This window comes from Chiloscyllium punctatum, chromosome 33 (assembly GCF_047496795.1).
Source record: "Chiloscyllium punctatum isolate Juve2018m chromosome 33, sChiPun1.3, whole genome shotgun sequence".
NCBI classification, from domain to species: Eukaryota; Metazoa; Chordata; class Chondrichthyes; order Orectolobiformes; family Hemiscylliidae; genus Chiloscyllium; species Chiloscyllium punctatum.
Window position 1 is genome coordinate 31,086,559 of NC_092771.1, and position 25,812 is coordinate 31,112,370.

At 44.9% G+C, this 25,812-nt stretch overlaps 1 protein-coding gene across 3 annotated transcripts in view; it reads left to right on the forward strand.

Moving 5' to 3' along the window:
* Positions 1-1,453: 1,453 nt before the first annotated feature.
* The window catches only part of LOC140458536 (BPTI/Kunitz domain-containing protein), a 66,031-nt gene continuing 41,672 nt past the window's right edge, over positions 1,454-25,812 (forward strand). Inside the window, exons 1-2 of one of the 3 annotated variants that reach the window (XM_072553312.1) lie at positions 1,454-1,591; positions 18,495-18,677. In XM_072553312.1, the coding sequence (XP_072409413.1) occupies positions 18,593-18,677 (85 nt within the window). In that variant the 5' untranslated portion in view covers positions 1,454-1,591; positions 18,495-18,592. Of the gene's footprint in view, positions 1,592-18,482; positions 18,678-25,812 lie in introns of those variants that run through there. The other 2 variants (XM_072553315.1, XM_072553313.1) reach the window with 2 other exon arrangements.

Below are 25,812 nucleotides of genomic sequence, written 5' to 3' on the forward strand. Positions count from 1 at the left end.
TGGCTGGCCAGCATTTAGTTCCTGTCCCTAGTTGGCCTTGAGAGGGTAAAAGTGAGCTGCCTGGTTGAACCTCTGCAGTCTGTGTGCTGTAGGTTGACCCACAATGCCATTAGGGAGGGAATTTCAGGATTTTGATTCAGTAACAGTGAAGAAACTGCGATATATTTCCAAGTCAGAACAGTGAGTGGCTTGGAGGAGAACATGCAGGTGGTGGTGTTCCCATGTATCTGCTGCCCTTGGCCTTCAAGATAGAAAAGATTGTGGGTTTGGAAGGTGCTGCAGGTGGGTTTGGAAGCTGCAGCTATCCAAGGCCAGTGGGAAGTATTCTATCACATTCCTGATAGATGGTGCCTTGTAGATGGTGAACAGGTTTTGGGGAGTCAGGAGGTGATTTACTGGCTGCAGTATTCCTAACCTCTGACCTACTCTTGTGGCCACTTGGTTTATGTCGTGAGTCCAGTTGAATTTCTGGTCAATGATAGCCCCAAGGATGTATACAGTAGAGGATTCAGTGATGGTAACAAAGGGTATTGGTTAGATTGTCTCTTATTGGTCATTCCCTGGCATATGTGTTTTGTGAGTGTTACTTGCCACATCTCAACCCAAACCTGGATATTGTCCAGATCTTGTTGCATTTGAACATGAACTGCTTCAGTATTTGAGGAGTCGCAAATGGTGTTGAACATTGTGCAATAATTGTGAACATGATGGAGGGAAGGCCATTATTGAAGCATCTGAAAATGGTTGGGCCTTGGACACTACCCTGAGGAACTCCTGCAGAGATGGTGTGTGGGAGGTGCTCTTTAGTGGATTTAAACCTGTCTGAATATTTTCTCTAACCACACCCTGCTTCAGTTCCGACAACATAGTGCACACTCTAACGCATCATGGTGGCACAGTGGTTAGCACTGCTGCCTCACAGCGCAAGAGACCCGGGTTCAATTCCTGCCTCGGGCACATTCTCCCCATGTCTGCGTGGGTTTCCTCCCACAGTCTAAAAATGTGCAGGTTAGGTGAATTGGCGATGCTAAATTGCCCGTAGTGTTAGGTGTAGGGGTAAATGTAGGCAAATGGGTCTGGGTGGGTTGCTCTTCGGAGGGTCGGTGTGGACTTGTTGGGCCGAAGGGCCTGTTTTCACACTGTGAGCAATCTAATCTAAAAAAAAGTGGACTTCAACAGTTTCCTCATTTCCCCTCACCCCAGTTCCATAATTCCAGCTGAGCCCTGTCCTACCTGCCTATCTTCTTTTCCACCAATCCACTCCACCCTCCTCCCTAACTTATCAGCTTCATCCCCTCCCCCACTCACCCATTGTACTCTATGCTACTTTCTCCCCACCCCCACCCTCCTCTCATTTATCTCTCCACCCTTCAGGCTCTCTGTCTGTATTCCTGATGAAGGGCTTTTGCCCGAAACGTCGATTTTACCACTCCTGAACCTGCTCTTCCAGCCTCACTAATCCAGAATCTGGTTTCCAGCATCTGCAGCCATTGTTTTTACTTAACTCCGACTGACCAGCTTTATTTTAACAATTTGGTGCGTTCGAAGGTTATGGAATGACTGCACTAAAAGCTAGACCCAACAGCCACAGGTGAGTGCCTGCTGGGAACTTTCTGATCTTATTGTATCTCTATATCTGTGTATTGTCTCTGTGTGTTGATGGCTTACCTCGATGACTACAGTTGTAAGTTTGAACTGGCTCTTTTTTAGAGTCAGGCTGAGACTAAAATAACCAGCAAATTGAAACTTTTCTCCAAGACTGTTTCCCCTTTTAAGCAACGTGACATGACACAGACAGTGAAGAGGCGAGTGGAAAAGCACAGCAGGTGAGAAAGCGTCCGAGGAGCAGGAGGGTCGACATTTCAGGTATAAGCCCTTCATCAGGAACGAGGCTTGTGGGCTGGGGGGCTGACAGATAAATGGGAGGGGAGTCGGGCTGGGGAAGGTATCTGGGAAGGTAATAGGTAGATGAATACAGTAAGTATACAGCTTTGGAAACTGTTGGGGGGGACAGCCTTGCAGGTGTAAGCTGCAGTGAAGGGGTCTGTGGCTCTGAGATTCAGAAGGGAAAGGGGGAGAAGAGGAGAGCGCTAGTTATAGGGGACTCTCTAGTTAGAGGGACGGACAGGCGGTTCTGTGGACATGGGCGAGACTCTCGGATGGTTTGTTGCCTCCCGGATGCTAGGGTCCGAGACATCTCGGACCGTGTCTTCAGAATCCTTAAGGGGGAGGGTGTGCAGCCAGAAGTCGTGGTACACATTGGCACCAACGACATAGGTAGGAAGAGGGGTGGGGAGGTCATTCAAGAGCTCAAGGAGTTAGGCTGGAAGCTAAAAGCTAGGACAGACAGAGTCGTCATCTCTGGGTTGTTGCCGGTGCCACGTGACAGAGAGGCAAAGAATAGGGAGAGAGTGCAGTTGAACACGTGGCTGCAAGGATGGTGTAGGAGGGAGGGCTTCAGATATTTGGACAATTGGACTGCATTCTGGGGAAGGTGGGACCTGTATAAACAGGACGGGTTGCACCTGAACCAGAAGGGCACCAATATCCTGGGGGATAGGTTTGCTAGCACTCTTCGGGGGGGTTTAAACTAATTTGGCAGGGGGATGGGATCTGGACTTGTAGTCCAGCAAGTAAGCTAGCTGTGTGTCAGGATGTCCAAGACTGTAGGGAGACTGTGGAGAAGGTAGCACTGACAGGGACTACTTGCGGACACAGAGATGGGCTCAAGTGCGTATACTTCAATGCAAGGAGTATCAGAAATAAGGTGGGTGAACTTAAGGCGTGGATCGGTATCTGGGACTACGATGTTGTGGCCATCACGGAAACATGGATAGATGAGGGACAGGAATGGCTGTTGGAGGTTCCTGGTTACAGATGTTTCAGTAAGATTAGGGAGGGTGGTAAAAAAGGAGGGGGTTGGCATTGCTAATTAGAAATGGTATAACGGCTGCAGAAAGGAAGTTTGAGGGGGATCTGCCTCTGGAGGTAGTATGGGCTGAAGTCAGAAATAGGAAAGGTGCAGTCACCTTGTTGGGTGTTTATTATAGGCCCCCCAATAGCAGCAGAGATGTGGAGAAACAGATTGGGAAACAGATTTTGGAAAGGTGCAGAAGCCACAGGGTCATAGTCATGGGCGACTTCAACTTCCCAAATATTGATTGGAAGCTCTTTAGATCAAGTAGATTGGATGGGGCGGTGTTTGTGCAGTGTGTCCAGGAAGCTTTTCTAACGCAGTATGTAGATTGTCCAACCAGAGGGGAGGCCATATTGGATTTGGTACTCGGTAATGAACCGGGACAAGTGGTGGGCTTGTTAGTGGGTGAACATTTTGGTGATGGTGACCACAATTCTGTGACTTTCACCTTGGTTATGGAGAGAGATAGGTGCATACAACAAGGAAGTTTTTACAATTGGGGGAAGGGAAATTACGATGCTGTAAGACAGGATTTGAGGAGCATACGTTGGGAGCATAGGCTGTCAGGGAAGGATGTGGTGGAAATGTGGAACTTTTTCAAGGAGCAGATACGACGTGTCCTTGATATGTATGTACCGATCAGGCAGGAAAGAAATGGTCGTGTGAGGGAGCCTTGGTTGACGAGGGAGGTTGAATGTCTAGTAAAGAGGAAGAAGGAGGCTTACATAAGGTTGAGGAAACAGGGTTCAGACAGAGCAGTGGAGGGATACAGGATAGCCAGAAGGGACCTGAAGAAAGGGATTAGGAGAGCTAAGAGAGGGCATGAAAAATCCCTGGCGGATAGGATCAAGGATAACCCCAAGGCATTCTATGCATATCTGAGCAACCTGAGAATGACGAGAACGAGGGTAGGTCCGATCAAGGACAGTGGTGGGAGACTGTGTATTGAGTCGGAAGAGATAGGAGAGGTCTTGAACAAGTACTTCTCTTCAGTATTTACGAACGAGAGGGACCGTATTGTTGAAGAGGAGAGTGTGAAACGGACTGATAAGCTAGAAGAGATACCTGTTAGGAAGGAAGATGTGTTGGACATTTTGAACAACTTGAGGATAGACAAGTCCCCCGGGCCTGACGGGATATATCCTAGGATTATGTGGGAAGCAAGAGAGGAAATTGCAGTACCGTTGGCAATGATCTTCTCGTCCTCACTGGCAACGGGGGTGGTACCAGGGGACTGGAGAGTAGCGAATGTTGTGCCCCTGTTCAAAAAAGGGAATAGGGATTACCCCGGGAATTACAGGCCAGTTAGTCTTACTTCTGTGGTAGGCAAAGTAATGGAAAGGGTACTGAGGATATAGGATTTACGAGTATCTGGAAAGACACTGCTTGATTAGGGACAGCCAGCACGGATTTGTGAAGGGTAGGTCTTGCCTTACAAGTCTTATTGAATTCTTCGAGGAGGTGACCAAGCATGTGGATGAGGGTAGAGCAGTGGATGTAGTGTACATGGATTTTAGTAAGGCATTTGATAAGGTTCCCCATGGTAGGCTTATGCGGAAAGTCAGGAGGCATGGGATAGAGGGAAATTTGGCCAATTGGATAGAAAACTGGCTAACCGGTCGAAGGCAGAGAGGGGTGGTAGATGGTAAATATTCAGCCTGGAGCCCGGTTACAAGTAGAGTTCCGCAGGGATCAGTTCTGGGTCCTCTGCTGTTTGTAATTTTTATTAATGACTTAGATGAGGGAGCCGAAGGGTGGGTCAGTAAATTTGCAGATGATACAAAGGTGGGTGGAGTTGTGGACAGTGAGGAGGGCTGTTGTCGGCTGCAGAGGGACTTAGATATGATGCAGAGCTGGGCTGAGGAGTGGCAGATGGAGTTCAACCCTGCCAAGTGTGAGGGTGTCCATTTTGGAAGAACAAATAAGAATGCGGAATACAGGGTTAATGGTAGGGTTCTTGGTCAGGTGGAGGAACAGAGGGATCTTGGGGTCTATGTACATAGATCTTTGAAGGTTGCCACTCAGGTGGATAGAGTTTGTAAGAAGGCCTATGGAGTATTATCGTTCATTAGCAGAGGGATTGAATTCAAGAGTTGTGAAGTGATGTTGCAGCTGTACAGGACTTTGGTTAGGCCACAGTTGGAGTACTGTGTGCAGTTCTGGTCGCCTCACTTTAGGAAAGATGTGGAAGCTTTGGAGAGGGTGCAGAGAAGATTTACCAGGATGTTGCCTGGAATGGAGAGTAGGTCGTACGAGGATAGGTTGAGAGTTCTCGGCCTTTTCTCGTTGGAACGGCGAAGGATGAGGGGTGACTTGATAGAGGTTTTTAAGATGATCAGAGGAATAGATAGAATAGACAGTCAGAAACTTTTTCCCCGGGTACAACAGAGTGTTACAAGGGGACATAAATTTAAGGTGAAGGGTGGAAGGTATAGGGGAGATGTCAGGGGTGGGTTCTTTACCCAGAGAGTGGTGGGGGCATGGAATGCGCTGCCCGTGGGAGTGGTAGAGTCAGAATCATTGGCGACCTTTAAGAGGCATTTGGATAGGTACATGGATGGGTGCTTAATCTAGGATAGAAGTTCGGCACAACATCGTGGGCCGAAGGGCCTGTTCTAGAACATAGAACATAGAACAATACAGCACAGAACAGGCCCTTCGGCCCACGATGTTGTGCCGAACTTCTATCCTAGATTAAGCACCCATCCATGTACCTATCCAAATGCCGCTTAAAGGTCGCCAATGAATCTGACTCTACCACTCCCACGGGCAGCGCATTCCATGCCCCCACCACTCTCTGGGTGAAGAACCCACCCCTGACATCTCCCCTATACCTTCCACCCTTCACCTTAAATTTATGTCCCCTTGTAACACTCTGTTGTACCCGGGGAAAAAGTTTCTGACTGTCTACTCTATCTATTCCTCTGATCATCTTATAAACCTCTATCAAGTCACCCCTCATCCTTCGCCGTTCCAACGAGAAAAGGCCGAGAACTCTCAACCTATCCTCGTATGACCTACTCTCCATTCCAGGCAACATCCTGGTAAATCTTCTCTGCACCCTCTCCAAAGCTTCCACATCTTTCCTAAAGTGAGGCGACCAGAACTGCACACAGTACTCCAAATGTGGCCTAACCAAAGTCCTGTACAGCTGCAACATCACCTCACGACTCTTGAATTCAATCCCTCTGCTAATGAACGATAATACTCCATAGGCCTTCTTACAAACTCTATCCACCTGAGTGGCAACCTTCAAAGATCTATGTACATAGACCCCAAGATCCCTCTGTTCCTCCACCTGACCAAGAACCCTACCATTAACCCTGTATTCCGCATTCTTATTTGTTCTTCCAAAATGGACAACTTCACACTTGGCAGGGTTGAACTCCATCTGCCACTCCTCAGCCCAGCTCTGCATCATATCTAAGTCCCTCTGCAGCCGACAACAGCCCTCCTCACTGTCCACAACTCCACCTATCTTTGTATCATCTGCAAATTTACTGACCCACCCTTCGACTCCCTCATCTAAGTCATTAATAAAAATTACAAACAGCAGAGGACCCAGAACTGATCCCTGCGGAACTCCACTTGTAACTGGACTCCATGCTGAATATTTACCATCTACCACCACTCTCTGACTTCGACCGGTTAGCCAGTTTTCTATCCAATTGGCCAAATTTCCCTCTATCCCATGCCTCCTGACTTTCCGCATAAGCCTACCATGGGGAACCTTATCAAATGCCTTACTAAAATCCATGTACACTACATCCACTGCTCTACCCTCATCCACATGCTTGGTCACCTCCTCGAAGAATTCAATAAGACTTGTAAGGCAAGACCTACCCTTCACAAATCCGTGCTGGCTGTCCCTAATCAAGCAGTGCCGTTCCAGATACTCGTAAATCCTATCCCTCAGTACCCTTTCCATTACTTTGCCTACCACAGAAGTAAGACTAACTGGCCTGTAATTCCCGGGGTTATCCCTATTCCCTTTTTTGAACAGGGGCACAACATTCGCTACTCTCCAGTCCCCTGGTACCACCCCCGTTGCCAGTGAAGACGAGAAGATCATTGCCAACGGTACTGCAATTTCCTCTCTTGCTTCCCACATAATCCTAGGATATATCCCGTCAGGCCCGGGGGACTTGTCTATCCTCAAGTTGTTCAAAATGTCCAACACATCTTCCTTCCTAACAGATATCTCTTCTAGCTTATCAGTCCGTTTCACACTCTCCTCTTCAACAATACAGTCCCTCTCGTTCGTAAATACTGAAGAGAAGTACTTGTTCAAGACCTCTCCTATCTCTTCCGACTCAATACACAGTCTCCCACCACTGTCCTTGATCGGACCTACCCTCGTTCTCGTCATTCTCAGGTTTCTCACATACGCATAGAATGCCTTGGGGTTATCCTTGATCCTATCCGCCAGGGATTTTTCATGCCCTCTCTTAGCTCTCCTAATCCCTTTCTTCAGGTCCCTTCTGGCTATCCTGTATCCCTCCACTGCTCTGTCTGAACCTTGTTTCCTCAACCTTATGTAAGCCTCCTTCTTCCTCTTTACTAGACATTCAACCTCCCTCGTCAACCAAGGCTCCCTCACACGACCATTTCTTTCCTGCCTGATCGGTACATACATATCAAGGACACGTCGTATCTGCTCCTTGAAAAAGTCCCACATTTCCACCACATCCTTCCCTGACAGCCTATGCTCCCAACGTATGCTCCTCAAATCCTGTCTTACAGCATCGTAATTTCCCTTCCCCCAATTGTAAAAACTTCCTTGTTGTGTGCACCTATCCCTCTCCATAACCAAGGTGAAAGTGACAGAATTGTGGTCGCCATCACCAAAATGTTCACCCACTAACAAGCCCACCACTTGTCCCGGTTCGTTACCGAGTACCAAATCCAATATGGCCTCCCCTCTGGTTGGACAATCTACATACTGCGTTAGAAAAGCTTCCTGGACACACTGCACAAACACCGCCCCATCCAATCTACTTGATCTAAAGAGCTTCCAATCAATATTTGGGAAGTTGAAGTCGCCCATGACTACGACCCTGTGGCTTCTGCACCTTTCCAAAATCTGTTTCCCAATCTGTTTCTCCACATCTTTGCTGCTATTGGGGGGCCTATAATAAACACCCAACAAGGTGACTGCACCTTTCCTATTTCTGACTTCAGCCCATACTACCTCCAGAGGCAGATCTCCCTCAAACTTCCTTTCTGCAGCCGTTATACCATTTCTAATTAGCAATGCCACCCCCCCTCCTTTTTTACCACCCTCCCTAATCTTACTGAAACATCTGTAACCAGGAACCTCCAACAGCCATTCCTGTCCCTCATCTATCCATGTTTCCGTGATGGCTACAACATCGTAGTCCCAGGTACCGATCCACGCCTTAAGTTCACCCACCTTATTTCTGATACTCCTTGCATTGAAGTATACGCACTTGAGCCCATCTCTGTGTCCGCAAGTAGTCCCTGTCAGTGCTACCTTCTCCACAGCCTCCCTACAGTCTTGGACATCCTGACACACAGCTAGCTTACTTGCTGGACTACAAGTCCGGATCCCATCCCCCTGCCAAATTAGTTTAAACCCCCCCGAAGAGTGCTAGCAAACCTACCTCCCAGGATATTGGTGCCCTTCTGGTTCAGGTGCAACCCGTCCTGTTTATACAGGTCCCACCTTCCCCAGAATGCAGTCCAATTGTCCAAATATCTGAAGCCCTCCCTCCTACACCATCCTTGCAGCCACGTGTTCAACTGCACTGTCTCCCTATTCTTTGCCTCTCTGTCACGTTCTGTGCTGTATTGTTCTATGTTCTATGTTCTATGTTCTATGAAGGTGGGGGACAATGTGATAGGCCGGAGAGGAGGCTGGAGCAGATAGGTGGGAAGGAAGATGGACAGGTAGGACAGGTCATGAGGGTGATATCGAGTTACAATGTTGGATCTGGGATGAGGTTGGGGGGAGGGGAAATGAGGAAACTGGTTGAAGTCCACATTAATCCTGTGTGGTTGGCATACAGTAAAGAGCCTGTGGATGTGAATGGGGTGGTGGGGGTGTATGGTCTATTTGAGGCGAGCTGTCAGAGGGTTTTCTCTATAACTGTGTCTCCTCTGGATACTGCTTTCAAAAGGGAACATTTTGATCTAATAACATTTCACACAGAAGTTTGTTTCTGCAATGGTTTCTGGGCCTATGGAGGAGGATGTGTCTCTAGCGGAAACAATTGACCACAATTCACAATTTAATATCTCTCTGCCTTCCTCTCAACATTGCCTTGATAAACAAAAGATGTTTTAATCAACAGACAGTTCTGTCGATCGGGGCTTGTTGTAATAGGCATCATGTGATGGTTGACAGCACAAAAGGTAAATATGGAGCTGAAACATAGTTTACCTGAGGCAGCTTCAGTGGCTGATATATCACCCGGGAGAATAAAAGGGCTTTTCAATGTCTACATTCTGACAAATGAGAGAATCTAGCCTAGGAATATCCACCAGTCACCAGGTGAGCCCAGTGTGTGTCTCTGAGACAGACAGGAACCAGATGGATCAAACAGAGACAGACAGAATGGGGATGTTGCTATTTTTAAAGGTTTTATTTTTAGCTTAAGTACTTTCATTATCACAATTTTTTTACAGATTAATCCAATTGGGCTGGGACAGGATAAATTAGAACCCATGCAAGTAAGATCAGAACAGACCTTAAATATAAAATGAAGGTTTAATGAAGTGGGGGAGGTGGTGCTGGGGAGGGCAGTATTTGAGACCCATTCTTTAATCAGGACTTCCCAAAGTGAGGATTGCGAGCTGAGATTCTGGGCTGGCAGGTTCTGAAGCTGTGTTTCTGTTGCACGAAGCCACCCCCTCCCCAGTCACAATCAGCCCTCAGCCCCTCATCCCAACATTCTCACTCAGGTCTTACTGTCAACCTTGAAACAGGATGCAGCAGATTGTGGACAGGCTTTGGGGAGTCAGGGGTGGATGGAGTTACTCACTGTAGGATTGCTAGTCTCTGACTTGCCCGTGTAGTCTCTGTATTAACTGAATGATCCAGGTGTGTTTTATTTGGTCAGCGAACAGACATTTCAGACTCTCAGCACCACCCTGGTGTCTGGGATTTACAGAAGTGGAACAAGAGACTGGTAACTTCAATGTTTCAGTCAGATTGGCAGGCTCTGCTTTAACCTGTTCTTCTTACGATTAGCCGGTTGATGAGGTTTCCCAGGCCTCAGGAAAATCAAATGCTAAAGATACAAACCTACTAATTAGGAGCAGGAGGTCACTCAGCCCCTCAATCTTGCTCTGCCTTTCAATATGATCATGGTTAACCTGATAATTCCACATTCCCACCCTGGTAACCTCTTACCTCTTGCTCATCAAGAATCTATCTATCTCTGATTTAGTGAAGAAGGCATTTGGTATGCTTTCCTTTATTGGACAAAGCATTGAGTACAGGATGTTATATTGCAGTTGTACAGAACATTGGTTAGGTCACTTTTGGACTTTTGCATGCAATTCTGGAAGGATGTTGTTGAACTTAAAAGTATTCAGAAAAGATTCAGAAGGATGTTGCCAGGGTTGGAGGATTTCAACCACAGGGAGAGGCTAAATCGGCTGGTGTTGTGTTCCTTGGAGCATTGGAGGCTGAGGAGTGACCTCATAGAGGTTTTTGAAATTAAGAAGGGCATAGATAGCATAAATAAACAAGATCTTTTCCCTGGGGTGGGGTCTCCAGAACTACATACAACATAGAACATAGAACATTACAGCACACTACAGGCCCTTCAGCCCTTGATGTTGCGCTGACCTGTGAAACCAATCTGAAGCCCATCTAACCTACACTGTTCCATTTTCATCCACATGTTTATCCAATGACCATTTAAATGCCCCTGAAGTTGACAAGTCCACTATTGTTGCAGTCAGTGCTTTCCATGCCCCCACTACTCTGTGAGTAAAGAAACTACCTCTGACATCTGTCCTATATCAATCACCCCTCAATTTAAATCTATGTTCCCTCATGCTAGCTATCTCCATCAAGTAAAAAGGCTATCTAACCCTCTGATTATCTTATATGTCTCAATTAAGTCACCTCTCAGCCTTCTTCTCTCTAACGAAATCAGCCTCAAGTCTCTCAGCCTTTTCTCATGAGACCTTCCCTCTATACCATGTAATATCCTAGTAAACCTCCTCTGAATCCTTTCCAAAGCTTCCACATCCTTCCTATAACCTGGTGACCAGAACTGTATGCAATACTCCAAGGGCGGCCGCACCAGAGTTTGTACAGCTGCAGCATGACCTCATGGTTCTGAAATTCAATCCTTCTACCAATAAATGCTAACACTCTCCATATGCCTGCTTAACAACCCTATCAACCGGGGTGGTAACTTTCAAGGATCTATGTACCTGAACACAGAGATCTCTCTGGAGAGGCAAAAGTGAGGACTGCAGATGTTGGAGAGCAGAGTCGAGAGTGTGGTGCTGGAAAAGGAAGGGCTTATGCTTGAAACATCGATTCTCCTGCTCCTTGGATGCTGCCTGACCCTGCTGTGTTTTTCTAGCACTACACTCTTGACACCAAGATCTCTCTGCTCATCTACACTGCCAAGAATCTTACCAATGGCTCAGTACTCTTTATTCCTGTTGCTCCTTCCAAAGTGAATCACCTCACCTTTTCCACATTAAACTCCATTTGCCACCTCTCAGCCCAGCTCTTCAGCTTATCTATGTCCCTCTGTAACCTGCAACATCCTTCAGCACTATCCACGACTCCACCAACATTAGTGTCATCAGCAAATTTATTAACTTATCCTTCTATACCCTCATCCAGGTCATTTATAAAAATGCCAAACAGCAGTGGCCCCAAAACAGATTCTTGCGGTACACCACCAGTAACTGAACTCTTGGATGAACGTTTCCCATCAACCACCAGCTTTCAGCTAGCTGTCTTCTTTCAGCTAGCTAATTTCTGATCCAAACTGCCAAATCATCCTCAATCCCATGCCTCCATGTTTTGTGCAATATGGGGAACCTTAACAAACGCCTTACTGAAATCCATGTACATCACATCAACTACTTTACCCTCATCCATCTGTTTGGTCACCATCTCAAAGAACTCAATAAGGTTTGTAAGGCACAAACCTTCACAAAACTATGTTGACTATCTCTAATCAACTTATTCCTTTCTAGATGGTTATAAATCCTATCACTTATAACCTTTTCCAACATTTTATCCACAACCAAAGTAAGGCTTACTGGTCTATAATTACCGGGGCTGTCTCTATTCCCCTTCTTGAACAAGGGAACAACATTTGCTATCCTCCAGTCTTCTAGCACTATTCCTGTGGACAATGACGACACAAAGATCAAAGCCAAAGGCTCTGCAAACTCCCCCCTGGCTTCCCAGAGAATCGTAGGATAAACCCCATCCAGCCTAGGGGGCTTATCTATTTTCACACTTTCCAGAATTGCTAACATTGTGAACCGTAATCCCATCTAGTTTAGTAGCTTATAATTCAGAATTGTCCTCGACAACGTTGTCTTTTTCCAGTGTGAATACTGATGAAAAATATTCATTTAGCACTTCCCCATCTCCTTGGACTCCACACACAACTTCCCATTACTGTCCTTGATTGGCTCTAATCTTACTCTAGTCATTCTTTCATTCTTGATATACCTATAGAAAGCCTTAGAGTTTTCCTTGATCCTACCTGCCAATGACATCTCATGTCTCCTTCTGGTTGCTCTTAGCTCTCTCTTTAGGTCTTTCCTGGCTAACTTGTAACTCTCAAGTGCCCGAACTGAGCCTTCATGTCTCATCCTAACATAAGCCACCTTCGTGCTCTTGACAAGAGATTCAACTTCTTTAGAATACCACAGGTCCCTTGCTTGACCGCTTCCTCCCTGCCTCACAGGTCCATACTTATTAAGGACACTGTTGGAGAAATTTGCCCAATAGGTTAGAGATCACAAAACACAGCTCGAACTAAAATTGATGAACACTTTATTGCAAGCGATATTGCTGGAAGAGAAATTGACTAGGCTGGCACAGAACTGACAGTCTGTTACAGGCAGATCAGCTTTCTCTTCCCAGAGTTGAGGATGAGACCAGTTTTTATAATAATGTTGCACAATAAGAAATGGGGAAATTACAATGTATCTGGGAATGGAGTAAGCTAGTCACAAGGATGCTAATTGGAAAACAGTTATCAGATGTCCTGTTCCTTCACACAATGCAACATCCTGACAGTGTGGATGATTCCATTCCTCTTCACAAGTAGGTGTTAATGTCTCCTCTGAAGTGGTGAGGTGCTTCCATTGTCCTGTCCAGGGATCAATGCTCTTGCTGGTGTCTCTCTGTCTGACCTGCTCTTTGTGTGGCTTTGGTATTGCTGGGTTGTGAAACTGCCCTTGGGGCTTTGGGATATCTGTGGTGCTCTGTCTTGTTAGTGGGAGCTTGAAGTGTATTCCCTTGTCTCCTTGGGCTGTCTGATGTGGCTTGTGAGCCTGCTTGGGAATTCTGGGTGTCTTTGGTACAGTTTGGCCAATTTTGCTTTTGTGGGCCTATCGTGGGTTAGCAGATGTTTTCCCACAGATACGCAGTAGCTGTTCCTTGAATAAACTCCACATTTCAATTGTGCCCATCTCCTGCAGTTTCCTTCCCCATCCTATGCATCCTAAATCTTGCCTAATCGCATTATAGAACATAGAACATAGAACATAGAACATTACAGCGCAGTACAGGCCCTTCGGCCCTCGATGTTGCGCCGATCAAAGCACCCCTAACCTACACTAAGCCACTATCCTGCATATACCTATCCAATGCCCGCTTAAATACCCATAAAGAGGGAGAGTCCACTACTGCTACTGGCAGGGCATTCCATGAACTTACAACTCGCTGAGTGAAGAACCTACCCCTAACATCAGTCCTATATCTACCCCCCCTTAATTTAAAGCTATGCCCCCTTGTAATAGCTGACTCCATACGTGGAAAAAGGTTCTCACTGTCAACCCGATCTAACCCCCTAATCATCTTGTACACCTCTATCAAATCACCCCTAAACCTTCTTTTCTCTAATGAAAACAACCCCAAGTGCCTCAGCCTTTCCTCATAGGATTTTCCTACCATACCAGGCAACATCCTGGTAAACTTCCTCTGCACCCGTTCCAGTGCCTCCACATCCTTCCTATAGTATGGCGACCAAAACTGCACACAATATTCCAGATGCGGCCGCACCAGAGTCTTATACAACTGCAGCATGACCTCAGGACTCCAGAACTCAATTCCTCTACCAATAAAAGCCAGTACGCCATATGCCTTCTTCACTGCACTATTTACCTGGGTGGCAACTTTCAGAGATCTGTGTACATGGACACCAAGATCCCTCTGCTCTTCCACACTACCAAGTAGTCTACCATTAGCCCAGTAATCCATCTTTTTATTACTCTTACCAAAGTGAATCACTTCACACTTAGCTACATTGAACTCCATTTGCCACCTTTCTGCCCAGCTCTGCAGCTTCTCTATATCCCGCTGTAACCTGCCATATCCTTCCTCACTGTCTACAACTCCTCCGACTTTCGTATCATCCGCAAACTTGCTCACCCAACCTTCTAACCCTTCCTCCAGGTCATTTATAAAAATGACAAACAGCAATGGTCCCAAAACAGATCCTTGCGGAACACCGCTAGTGGCGGCACTCCACGATGAACCTTTGCCATCAACTACTACCCTCTGTCTTCTTCCAGAGAGCCAATTCCTAATCCAAACCTCCAACTCACCTTCAATGCCATATCTCTGTATTTTCTGCAGTAGCCTACCAAACGCCTTACTAAAATCCATATATACCACATCTACCGCTTTCCCCTCATCTACCTCCTTAGTCAGCTTCTCAAAGAATTCAATAAGGTTTGTGAGGCACGACCTGCCCTTCACAAAACCATGCTGACTATCCTTGATCACATCACTCTTATCCAGATGTGCATAAATCCTATCCCTTACAATTCTCTCTAAGACTTTGCCCACAACAGAAGTGAGACTCACTGGCCTATAGTTACTAGGATTATCCCTACTCCCCTTTCCTTTCACTCAGCTATAACTCTTGCCCTGAGGTATATACCTATCCCTTTCCATCACTAAAGTAAATGTAACTGAATTGTGATCACTATCACCAAAGTGCTCACCTACCTCCAAATTTAACACCTGGCCTGGTTCATTCCCCAGTACCAATCCTCATTGTTGGCCTGTCTGCATACTGTGAAGCCCTCCTGCACACATCGGATAAAAACTGACCTATCTAAAGTACTCAAACTATAGTATTTCCAGTCAATATTTGGAAATTTAGAGTCCCACAATTACAACTACCCTGTCACTCTCGCTCCTATTGAGAATCATCTTTGCTATCCTTTCCTCTACATCTCTGGAACTATTCAGAGGGCTCTAGAAAACTCCCAACAGAGCGATCTCTCCTTTCCTGTTTCTAACCTCAGCCCGTACTACTACAGTAGATGAGTCCTCAAATGTCCTTTCTGCCACCATAACATTGTCCTTGACTAACAATGCCACACCTCCTCCTCTTTTACCATCCTCCCTGTTCTTACTGAAACATCTAAATCCCGGAACCTGCAACAATCATTCCTACCCATGTCTCCGAAATGGCCACAACATCAAAGTCCGAGATACCAACCCATGCTGCAAGTTCACCTATCTTATTCCAGATGCTCCTGACATTGAAGTAGACACACTTCAAACCACCTTCCTGCTTGCTGGTGCATTCCTGCAACCTTGAAACCATATTTCTGACCTCAATATTCTCAACCTCCTGGACACTGGAACTGCAAATTATTTTCCCATCTCCCTGCTGAATTAGTTTAAACCCTTCTGAAGAGCATTAGCATTAGAGGGCATAGACTAAAGGTGAGAGGGGAAAGATTCAAAAGGGAACTAAGTGGTAACTTTTTCTCACAGAGGGTGGTGCGTGTATGGAATGAGCTGCCAGAGGAAGTGATGGAGGCTGTTACAACTACAACATTTAAAAGACATTTGGATGGGTATATGAATAGGAAGGTTTTGAGAGATATAGACCAAGTGCTGGCAAATCAGACTAGATTAAGTTAGGATATTTGGTCAGCATGGATGAGTTGGACCAAAGGGTCTGTAGCCATGCAGTACATCTGTATGATTCTATCTCTATGACTCTATGTCCTGGAGTTGAGATAACTGACCTACAATGACTACAATCATCTTCCTATGTGTCAGATATGACTCCAATGGAGTTTCCAGTGAAGAATTTGCCTCCTGATATCCATTGATTCCAGTTTGGTAAGGTCTCCTTGATACCACACTCAGTCGAATGTGGCCTTGATGTCAAGACCTGTCACTCTCCCCTCCCCTCTGGAATTCAGCTCTTTTGTCCATGTTTGAACCAAGGCTGTAATGAGGTACGGAGCTAAGTGGACCTGGCAGAACCCAATCTGTGTGTCATTGAGCAGGTTATTGCGGAGCAGGTGCTGCTTGATAGCACTATTGATGACAACTTCCATCACTTCACAGATAATCGAGAGTAGACTGTTGGGGCCGTGATTGGCTGAGTTGGATTTGTCCTGCCTTTGGTGTACAGGACATACCTGGGCAATTTTCCACATTATTAGACAGATGCTAGTTTTGTAACTGTACAGGAAGAGCTTGGGAACAACAAACTTTGGAGCACAAGTCTGACTCTCTGACTATTATTGTTGACAGGGCTTATAACCTTTACAGTAACCAGTCTCTCCAATCATTTCTTGATATCACGTGGAGTGAATTAAATTGGCTGAAGACTAGTATCTGTAATGCTGGGGACCACTGGTGTAGTCTGAGTTGCATTTCTAGCTGAAGTTTTCTGCGAATGCTTCAGCTTTATCTTTTGCACTGACGTACTACACTCTTCCAACATTGAGGATGGGGATATTTCTGAAGCTTCCTCCTCTAAGTGAATTGTTTAATTATTCATCATTATTCAAGATGAGATGTGGGAAGACTGCAGAACCTAGATCTGATCTGTTAATTGTGGGATTGCTTAAATCTGTCTATCACTCACTGTTTATGCTGTTTGGCACACAAGTTATTTTCAGGTCTACCTGCTGCTGCTCCAGTGTGCCCTCTTGCACTCTCCATTGAACCAAGAGTGAGCCTATGGCTTGATGGTAATGGTTGAGTGAGGGGGAGATGCCAGGTCATGAGTTTACAGATTGTGTTGGAGTACAATTCTGCTACTGTTGATAGCCTACAATGCTTCATGGATGCCCAATCTTGAGTTGTCAGATCTATATGAATTCTATCCAATTTAATACGGTGATGGTGACACACAACATGCTGGAGGAATTCTCAATGTGAAGGTGAGACTTCATCTCCACAAGCATTTACGTGGTAGTCACTCTTACTGATATTGTCATGAAGAGATGCATCTGCAGCCAATAGATTCATGAGGAAGAGGTCAAGTATGTTTTCCCTCTTGGTGGTTCCCTCACCACCTGCAGTAGACTCAGTCTAGCAGCTATGTCCTTTAGGACCTGACCTGCTTGATCAGCATGGCTACTGCTGAGCCACTCTTGGTGGTGGACATTGAAATTCTCCCCCTCCCCAGGTACATTTTGTCCCTTGCCATCTTCAGTACTTCCTTCAAGTGTTGTTCAACTGTATGGAGGAGAGACTAATTCATCAGCCAAGTGAGGACGGTTTGTAGTATTCAGCAGGTGGCTTCTTTACCCATGTTTAACCTGATGCCATGACACCTTGTGGGATTTGGTGTCAATGTTGAGGGCTCCCAGGGCGATTCCCTCCTGACTGCATACCTGTGCTGCCACCTTTGCTGGGTCTGCCCTGCCAATTGGACAGGACATATCCAGGAATGGTGATGGCAGTGTTTGGGACATTATCTGACAAGTATGTTCCAATCGCATGTCAATGACAGGCTGTTGCTTAACTAGTCTTTGAGACAGCTCTCCCGATTTTGGCACCATCCCCCAGATATTAGTTAGGAAGACTTTGCAGGATTGACAAGGGTTTTTCTGTTGTCTTTTCCAGGTGTCTCGGCTGATGCAGGGAGGTTCACCTGGTTTTAATACTTTGCTGAGACTTTGTACCAATTGGTACAACCGAATGGCTTGCTAGGCCATTTCAGAGGGCGACAGACACATGCCTGTGGTCTGGAGTCACATGTAAGCTAGACCAGGCGAGGATGGCACATTTCTTTCCCAAAAGGACGTTAGTGAACCACATGCAATTTTTGGACAATTGACAATGGTTTCATGGTCATCAGTCGATTCTTACTTCCAGATAATTTTTATAGAATTCAAACTCCCCCATCTGTTGTGCTGACATTAGAACATTAGCAAGGACACTGGATGAATAGTTTGAAAATATCACCACTGGGCCATTGCCTCCTCATCATTACTGAATTATTGGCGTGAGTGGTGCTCTGGTAAAACATTAAACAGATACTAATAACATGCACTGATTGTTCAATGAGTTTATTCCTCCTTATCAAAGTGGGGACAAAGTTCACTGCTTCAAATACTTTCTGTTATTCAGATGTTTACTTCAGACCAACACAGTCTTCCTCTCAGCCGAAAAACAACTGAGTTTGGAAAAGAACAATACTGACAGAGAGCAGAAGATCCGTTTACACCATGTGGAATCTTGACATCTTTACTGGATGTATCGGGCTGCTTGCCGTCCATTTCATTGCCTTTACCGTTGGTCAAAGGCCTTTGGGTAAGTCCTGTAGTTAATGAGAAAAGGAACAATCTGACTGAGATAATCAATGTTTAACTTGATGGGGCATTAAATATGTACTAACATCATCAAATATTCCTGACTGTCCAAGATTAATAAAGAAAGAAGTTGCTTATATATTAAACCTTTCTTCAAGATGTCCCACTTGAGTGCCTTACAGCCACATCTGAAATGTAGTCACAGTTGTCGTATAGGAAAAGCAGTAGATAGTTTGCATCCAACAAACATTGAACAGTTCATAGAATCCCTACAGTGTGGAAGCAGGCCATTCGACCCATCAAATCCACACTGACACTCCAAAGCGCATCCAACCCAGACCTATCCTTGCCCTGCAACCCTGCATTTCCCGTGGCTAATCCATCAGTCGTGCATATCTCTGGACATTATGGGCAATTGAGCATGACCATTCCACCTGACTTATACAGCTTTGGACTGTGGAGGAAACTGGAGCACCCAGAGGAAACCCACGCAGACATGAGGAGAATGTACAAACTCCACAGAGACAGTTGCTTAAGACTGGAATCGAACCCGGGTCCCTGGTGCTGAGAGACAACAACACTCACTACTAAGCCACTGTGCTGCCCCAAAGTTACAGGACTACAATTGAATTCACCTCCACTATGCACTCAGACAGCACATTTGATGCACGTTTTGATGGTATGAGACATGCATTACATAGGGTAAGCAGGCCAAGGATACTTAAGGGGTTGATGGTGGATAGGAATGGCAGACATTTAAAGAACACATGGATGAACATTATACATCCTTATCCAGTATAAGAGTAAAGCAGGGATGGTGGCTCAACCCTTCCTGAAAAGGGAAATCAGGGGTAATGTTAAAGCCTAGGTGGGGGCATATTAACTTGGCCAAGACAAAGCAGCAAACCTGAGAACCGGTAGAAATTTAAAATTCAACAGAGGAGGACAATTCAGGAAGGGACAATAGAATGCGAGAGTAAGCTTGTGGAATACAAAAACTGACTGAAAAAGTTTCCATGAATATGTGAAAAGAAAGACTATGCGAAGACAAATGTAGGTCCCTTACAGTGAGAATCAAGTGAATACATAATGAACAACAAGGAGATGGCAGACTAGTTGAACAAATAATTTTGGTCTGTCTTCATGAATGAGAATACAAATAACATTCCAGAAATGGTAGGGAACAGAGATTCGAGCGTGAAGGAGGGACTGAAGGAAATCCTTATTTGTCAGGAAATGGTATTGGGGAAACTGATGTGATTAAGACCCAGAAAGTCTGCAGGGCCTGATGCTCTGCTTCCCAGGATACTTGAGGAAGTGGCCCTAGAACTAGTGGACACATTGGTGATTGTTTTCCAGCACTCTATTGTAATTGGAGGAGTTCCAATGGACAGAAGAGTAGCTAATGTAATCTCACTTCTTGAAAAAGGAGGGAGAGAGAAAACAGGGAATTTTAAGCCGGTTAGCCTGATATGGTGGTGGAGAAAATGCTGGAGTCAAATATTAAGAATGTAATAACTGAGCATTTGAAAAGCTTGGCAAGTTTAGTTCCAATCAACATGGATTCACTAAAAGGAAATCACGCTTGACAGTTTTTTTAAGCAAATTACTTTAAGTCTGTGCCCTCTAGTTTTTGATTCATCCACCAATACAAATCATTTGTCCCTTATCTGCTCAGTCCATATATTCCCATGATTTTGAAAACCTTGATCAAATCTCCTCTCAGTCTTCACTTCTACAAGAAGAACTGTTCTAACTTCCCCAATCTGCTTTGTTGCTGAAGTCTCTCAGCCCTGGAAGCCTTCTCATGAATCTTTTCTGCACTTCCTTCCTTCCTTTTCTGTCACATTCTTCCGGATGTGCAGTGCCTAGAACTGGATTTAATGTTTCAACTAAAGCCAAACACAGATTATACATAAATTTCTAATTATTGTGCTCTATTCCTCTATTGTGAAAGCCCACGGATCCCTATTTGTCATTAATTGTGCTCTCCACCTGTCCTGCACTCTTCAATGATTTGTGCAAGTTTACACCCAGTCCCATCTGTGCCTATACCCTCTTTAGAATTGTGCCCTTTACTTTAAATCATCTCTCCATGTTATTTCAGCACCATTCCAGCAGTCTGTCTGTGCTCTTTTGAAGTTAATACTATTTGCCTTGCAATTCTTCCAAGTTGTGTGTCATTCATAAACATTGAAACTGTGCCCTGTACACTAGGGTTAGATCATTAAATGAAGGACTGAGGAAAAGCAAAGGTCCCAATACTGACCTCTGGGGATTCAGTCCAGAAAACAATCTTAACTTCTACTTTCTGTTTCCTGTCCTGCTCCACATCATATCGATGCAGCTCCTATCCTTATTATTCCATGAGAATGCAATAATAACCACATTAACTAAAAGTCTCTTCCAAAAGATAGTATCTCTGATATGGTAGCATTCCCTCAAAACTGCACTGGGACACCAGGCTGGAATTGTAGGGCTTGAATTCATGCCTCTCCTGATTTAAGACAAGAGAATTCTAGAGCTCACTGCAATACTGCTAAGTCAAGTAGTGAATTCTGTATTTTACCAATGTCACTGTTAACCTGATCATTGCATACAACATCCTGTTACTCGGGAATTGGATCCTTTGGAGGACTACACAATAGCTATGATCAAATTTATATTAAGCTGTTTTGCCGAAGACAAGGACATTAGGGAGGAGTCTATATGCTTCAAGATTGCAGACTCCAAGACACTAAATACTCGACACAAATATATCCTATAACTGAGAACGAAATTCCATCCCAGATTTTGCCAAGAGTTCCTGATCCATTGAGGTGATAACCTGAGAGAGGACTTTCCTATGAATGGGAACTCTGGAAGTAAGCAGGTATCGCTCGCCTGGTATTTATGCCAATGCAAGCATGGCACCTTTTTACCTTCTGCATCAGGAATGCATACTCACGAATGAAACAACTTTCATTTGTATTGTACCTTTCACCGCCTTTGAACATCTTAAAGCGCTTTGCACCCAATGGAGAATTTTTGAACTGTAGTCATCGTTGCAGGGAAGTGAAAGGCATACTTTCAGACAGATCCTATATAGACAACAAGCAAAAGTAATGTCATTTACAAAATACCTTGCAAGAGCTGTAACAAATATTACATTGGACAAACAGGCAGAAAACTAGTCAACAAGATAACATGAACATCAACTAGCCACAAGAAGACATGACCTACTCTCATTAGTATACTCACATACAGATGAGGAAGGACGTCACTTCGACTGGAACAACACATCCATCCTAGGACAAGCCAAACAGAGACACACATGAGAATTCCTAGTAGCATGCCATTCCAACCAGAACTCTGTCAACAAACACATGTACCATACCCTGAGAAAAAGAACAGGAAATGACATCATCAACCCAAGGAAACCTAAACACATAATTAGAAAGTGGGCCATACCACCAGTGTTTCATCTGGAAGCTCACCTAGTATGGTGATGAAATGTCTGAAAACAAACCTTCCAGTTCAGCAAGCAAACCCACATCCAGAACTAATGAATATTGCCAGGCATCCTAGTGTGGCTATCTCTATGTCAGTATTGCTGTGCAATAGTAGCTTGAGGATAGCTTAGGGTGCATTCACAGGACAACGTGCTGTGGGAAACTTGTTTTAAACTTGAAAGGGTTTAGAAAAGATTAACAAGGATGTTGCCAAGGTTGGAGGGTTAAGTTTTGGGAGAGGCTGAATAGGCTGGGGCTCTTCTCCCTGGAGTGTCAGAGACTTAGGGGTGATGTTATAGAGGTTTATAAAATCATATGGGATATGGATAGGGTGAGTATGGATAGGGTGATAGGGTCTTTTCTCAGATCCACTCCCTTACCCTCTCCCTGTAACCCTACATTTCCCATAGCTAACCCACCTAACCTATGCATCTGTGGACAGGAGGGGCAATTTAGCATGGCCAATCCATCTTTAGACTGTGGGAGAAAACCAGAGCACCCAGAGGAAACTCATGCAGACAAGGGAGAATGTGCAAATTTCACACAGTCAGCCAAGGGTGGAATCAAACCTGGGTCCATAACACTATGAGGCAGCAGTACTAACCACTGAGCCAGGATGGGCAGAAGGCATCATAAAGACTAATAAAATTAAGGAGAATCTCAAGGCATTTTATAGGTATATTAAGAGCAAGAGGGTAGCGAGGGAAAGGGTAAGTACAGTCAAAGACAAAGGAGGGAGTTTATGCATGGAAACAGGGGAAATGTGTGAGGTCCTTGAAGGTTAAAAATCACATGACACCAGTTATAGTCCAATAGGTTTATTTGGAAGCACTAGCTTTCGGAACGCTGCTCCTTCATCAGGTAGCTCGTGGGGCAGGATCATAGGACACAGAATTTATCGTAAAAGATCAATGTGTCATACAAATGATGCAATGTATTGAACAAAGCTAGATTGCTGTTAAGTCTTTAATCAAGTTGTAAATCCCAGAACTTATTTCAAGTCACATTCCCGAGATAAGTTAAGGTTTTATAGAAAAATGGGTGATATCTCAGCTCAGACAATGCATTAAAGATGTGAGATTAGAGTCTGTCTTTATTCCAACCTTGAGTCAGACTGGTTCTATTTCCAAAGTAGGAATTAATAAAACGTCACATGGGCTGACTACCTACAAGATTGTGTGCTTTTTGAACAAATTTTGATTCTTGATGGAGGGCTCCAGCCCAAAGCGTTGATTTTCTTGCTCTTGGGATGCTGCCTGACCTGCTGTGCTTTTCCATCAACACACTCTCAGCTCTGATCTCCAGCATCTGTACACCTCACTGTCTCATATGTGTGTATATGCATGTGAGGGAGAGACAGTGAGAAAGTGAGTGAAAGAGAGAGTGTGTGTACGCGTGAATGTGACAGAGTATATGCCTGTGAGAGGGTGTGTGCATGAGTGTGGGGGAATGTGTGTGTCTGAGAGAGGGTCTGTGTGAGTGTGAGTGTAATCATGTGCAAGAGTGTGTGTGTATGTGTGTGTATAGTGTAGTGGGGTTACCTGTAGTGTGACATGAACGGAAGATTGCAGTTGAGGCCATCCCCATTAGTAAGAAAACTTGACTATCAGGCTCTGCTCAGTGACTGCATTGTTGCGTATCCTGAAGTCCGCCTTGGAGGATGGTCACCCGAAGATCCAAGGCCGAATGTCCCTGACTGCTGAAGTGTTCCCTAACTGGGAGGGAACACCCCTGTCTGGCAATTGTTGAGCAGTGTCCATTCATCTGGTGTCGTGGCATCTGCTTGGTTTCGTCAATGTACTTTGCCTTGTGACATCCTTGCAGCATGGATAGGATGGCAGAGATAGACAATGTTGGCCAAGTCACGAGTATTTGCCATGTACATGGTGGGTGGTATCCCCACGTGTAATCTTTGTTGACATTCTGACATGTTTTGCCATGACAGGGTTGTATTGTGTTGTAGTCAATGTTGTCTTGAAGACTGGACAGTTTGATGAAGAAGCAGCGCTCCGAAAGCTAGTGGTTCCAAATAAACCTATTAGACTGTAACTTGGTGCTGTGTGATTTTTAACTTTGTCCAACCCAGTCCAACACCAGGACCTCGACGTCATGGCTACCAAGGAGAAGGACATAGGTGATGATCAGGTTTGGGAGGAATATGTTGATATTCTGGGGCATGTCAATATTCCTAAGGAGGTGGTGTTGGGTGTCTTACAGTAAATAAGTCCCCAGGACCTGATAGGCTGTGAAGGATGTGAGAGAGGAGATTGCTGTGTCCTCTTTAGCCTCAGACGGGTCCCAGAAGACTGGCAAATAACCAATGCCATTTTGCTGTTGATGAAGTGCAACAGGGATAATCCAGGATGTTATAAGTTGGTGAGCCTTACAATAGCAAAAGGGAAATAATTGGAGAAAATTCTTAATGACATTTGGAGAAGAATGAACATATTAGGAATAGCTAGCATGGTTTTATGTGGGGAAGGTCTTATCTCACAGAGTTGATTGAGTTTTTTGAGGAAGTGACAAAGATAAGGGTGGGGCAGATGATGTTTTCTATGTGGATTTTACTAAAGTATTTGACAAGGTCCCTCATGACAGGCTGGTCAAGAAGATTAAGTCACATGTGAATTAGCCTGGTACGTTGGTTACAAAATTGGCTTGGCCATAGAAGACCTCAGTAGTCAGGGAAGGGTATTTTTCTGACTGGAGGTCTGTGATCAGTAATGTTTTGCAAGGATCAGTGCTGGGACCATTGTTTTTCATCATATATATAAATGATTTTAATGAAAAGAAAGAATTGGATAGAGCTCTTAAAGATAGTGGAGTCAAGGGTTATGGAGATAAGGCTGGAACAGGATACTGATTGGGAATGATCAGCTATGATCATATTGAATGGCGGTGCAGGCTCGAAGGGCAGAATGGCCTACTCCTGCATCTATTGTCTATTGTCTATTGTCTAAAATGTAGATGGTTTGACTAGTAAGTTTGCAGATGACACAAACATTTGTGGAGTTATGGATAGTGAAGACAATTGTCAAAGGGTATACAAGGAATCAGACCAGTTGGAAAGTTGAGCAGAATAAATGTGAGGTTTGGGAGGTCAAATCCATGGTGTACAGTAAATAGCAGGACCCTTGGGAGTATTGATATTCAGGGGGATCTTGAGGTACAATTGCATATCTCCCTGAAAGTGGCAACTCAAGTGGATAAGATAGCAAAGAAGGCATACAGTATGATGTAGCAAGGCACATTGCAACTGTAAAAGACTTTAGTTAGGCCACATTTAGCGTACTGTGTGCAGTTCTGGTTGCCACATAAAAGAAGGTTGTGGAGGTCTTGGAGAGAATGCAAAACAGGTTTACCAGGATGTTGCCTGGATTGGAGTGTATTAGCTACAAGGAGAGGTTGGACAAACTTCCGCTAGAGTGTCAGATATTGTGGGACGATCTGATAGAAGTATACAAACTTCTGCGAGCCATGGATAGGATGGATAGTCGGAGTTTCTTTCCCAGGGTGGAAATGACAAATGTCAGGGGGCAAAGGCTTAAGGTGATTGGGAAAAGTTTAAAGGAGATGTGTGAGGGACCTTTTTTATGCAGAGGATGGCAGGTGTCTGAAATGTGCTATCAGGGGAGGTTGTAGACA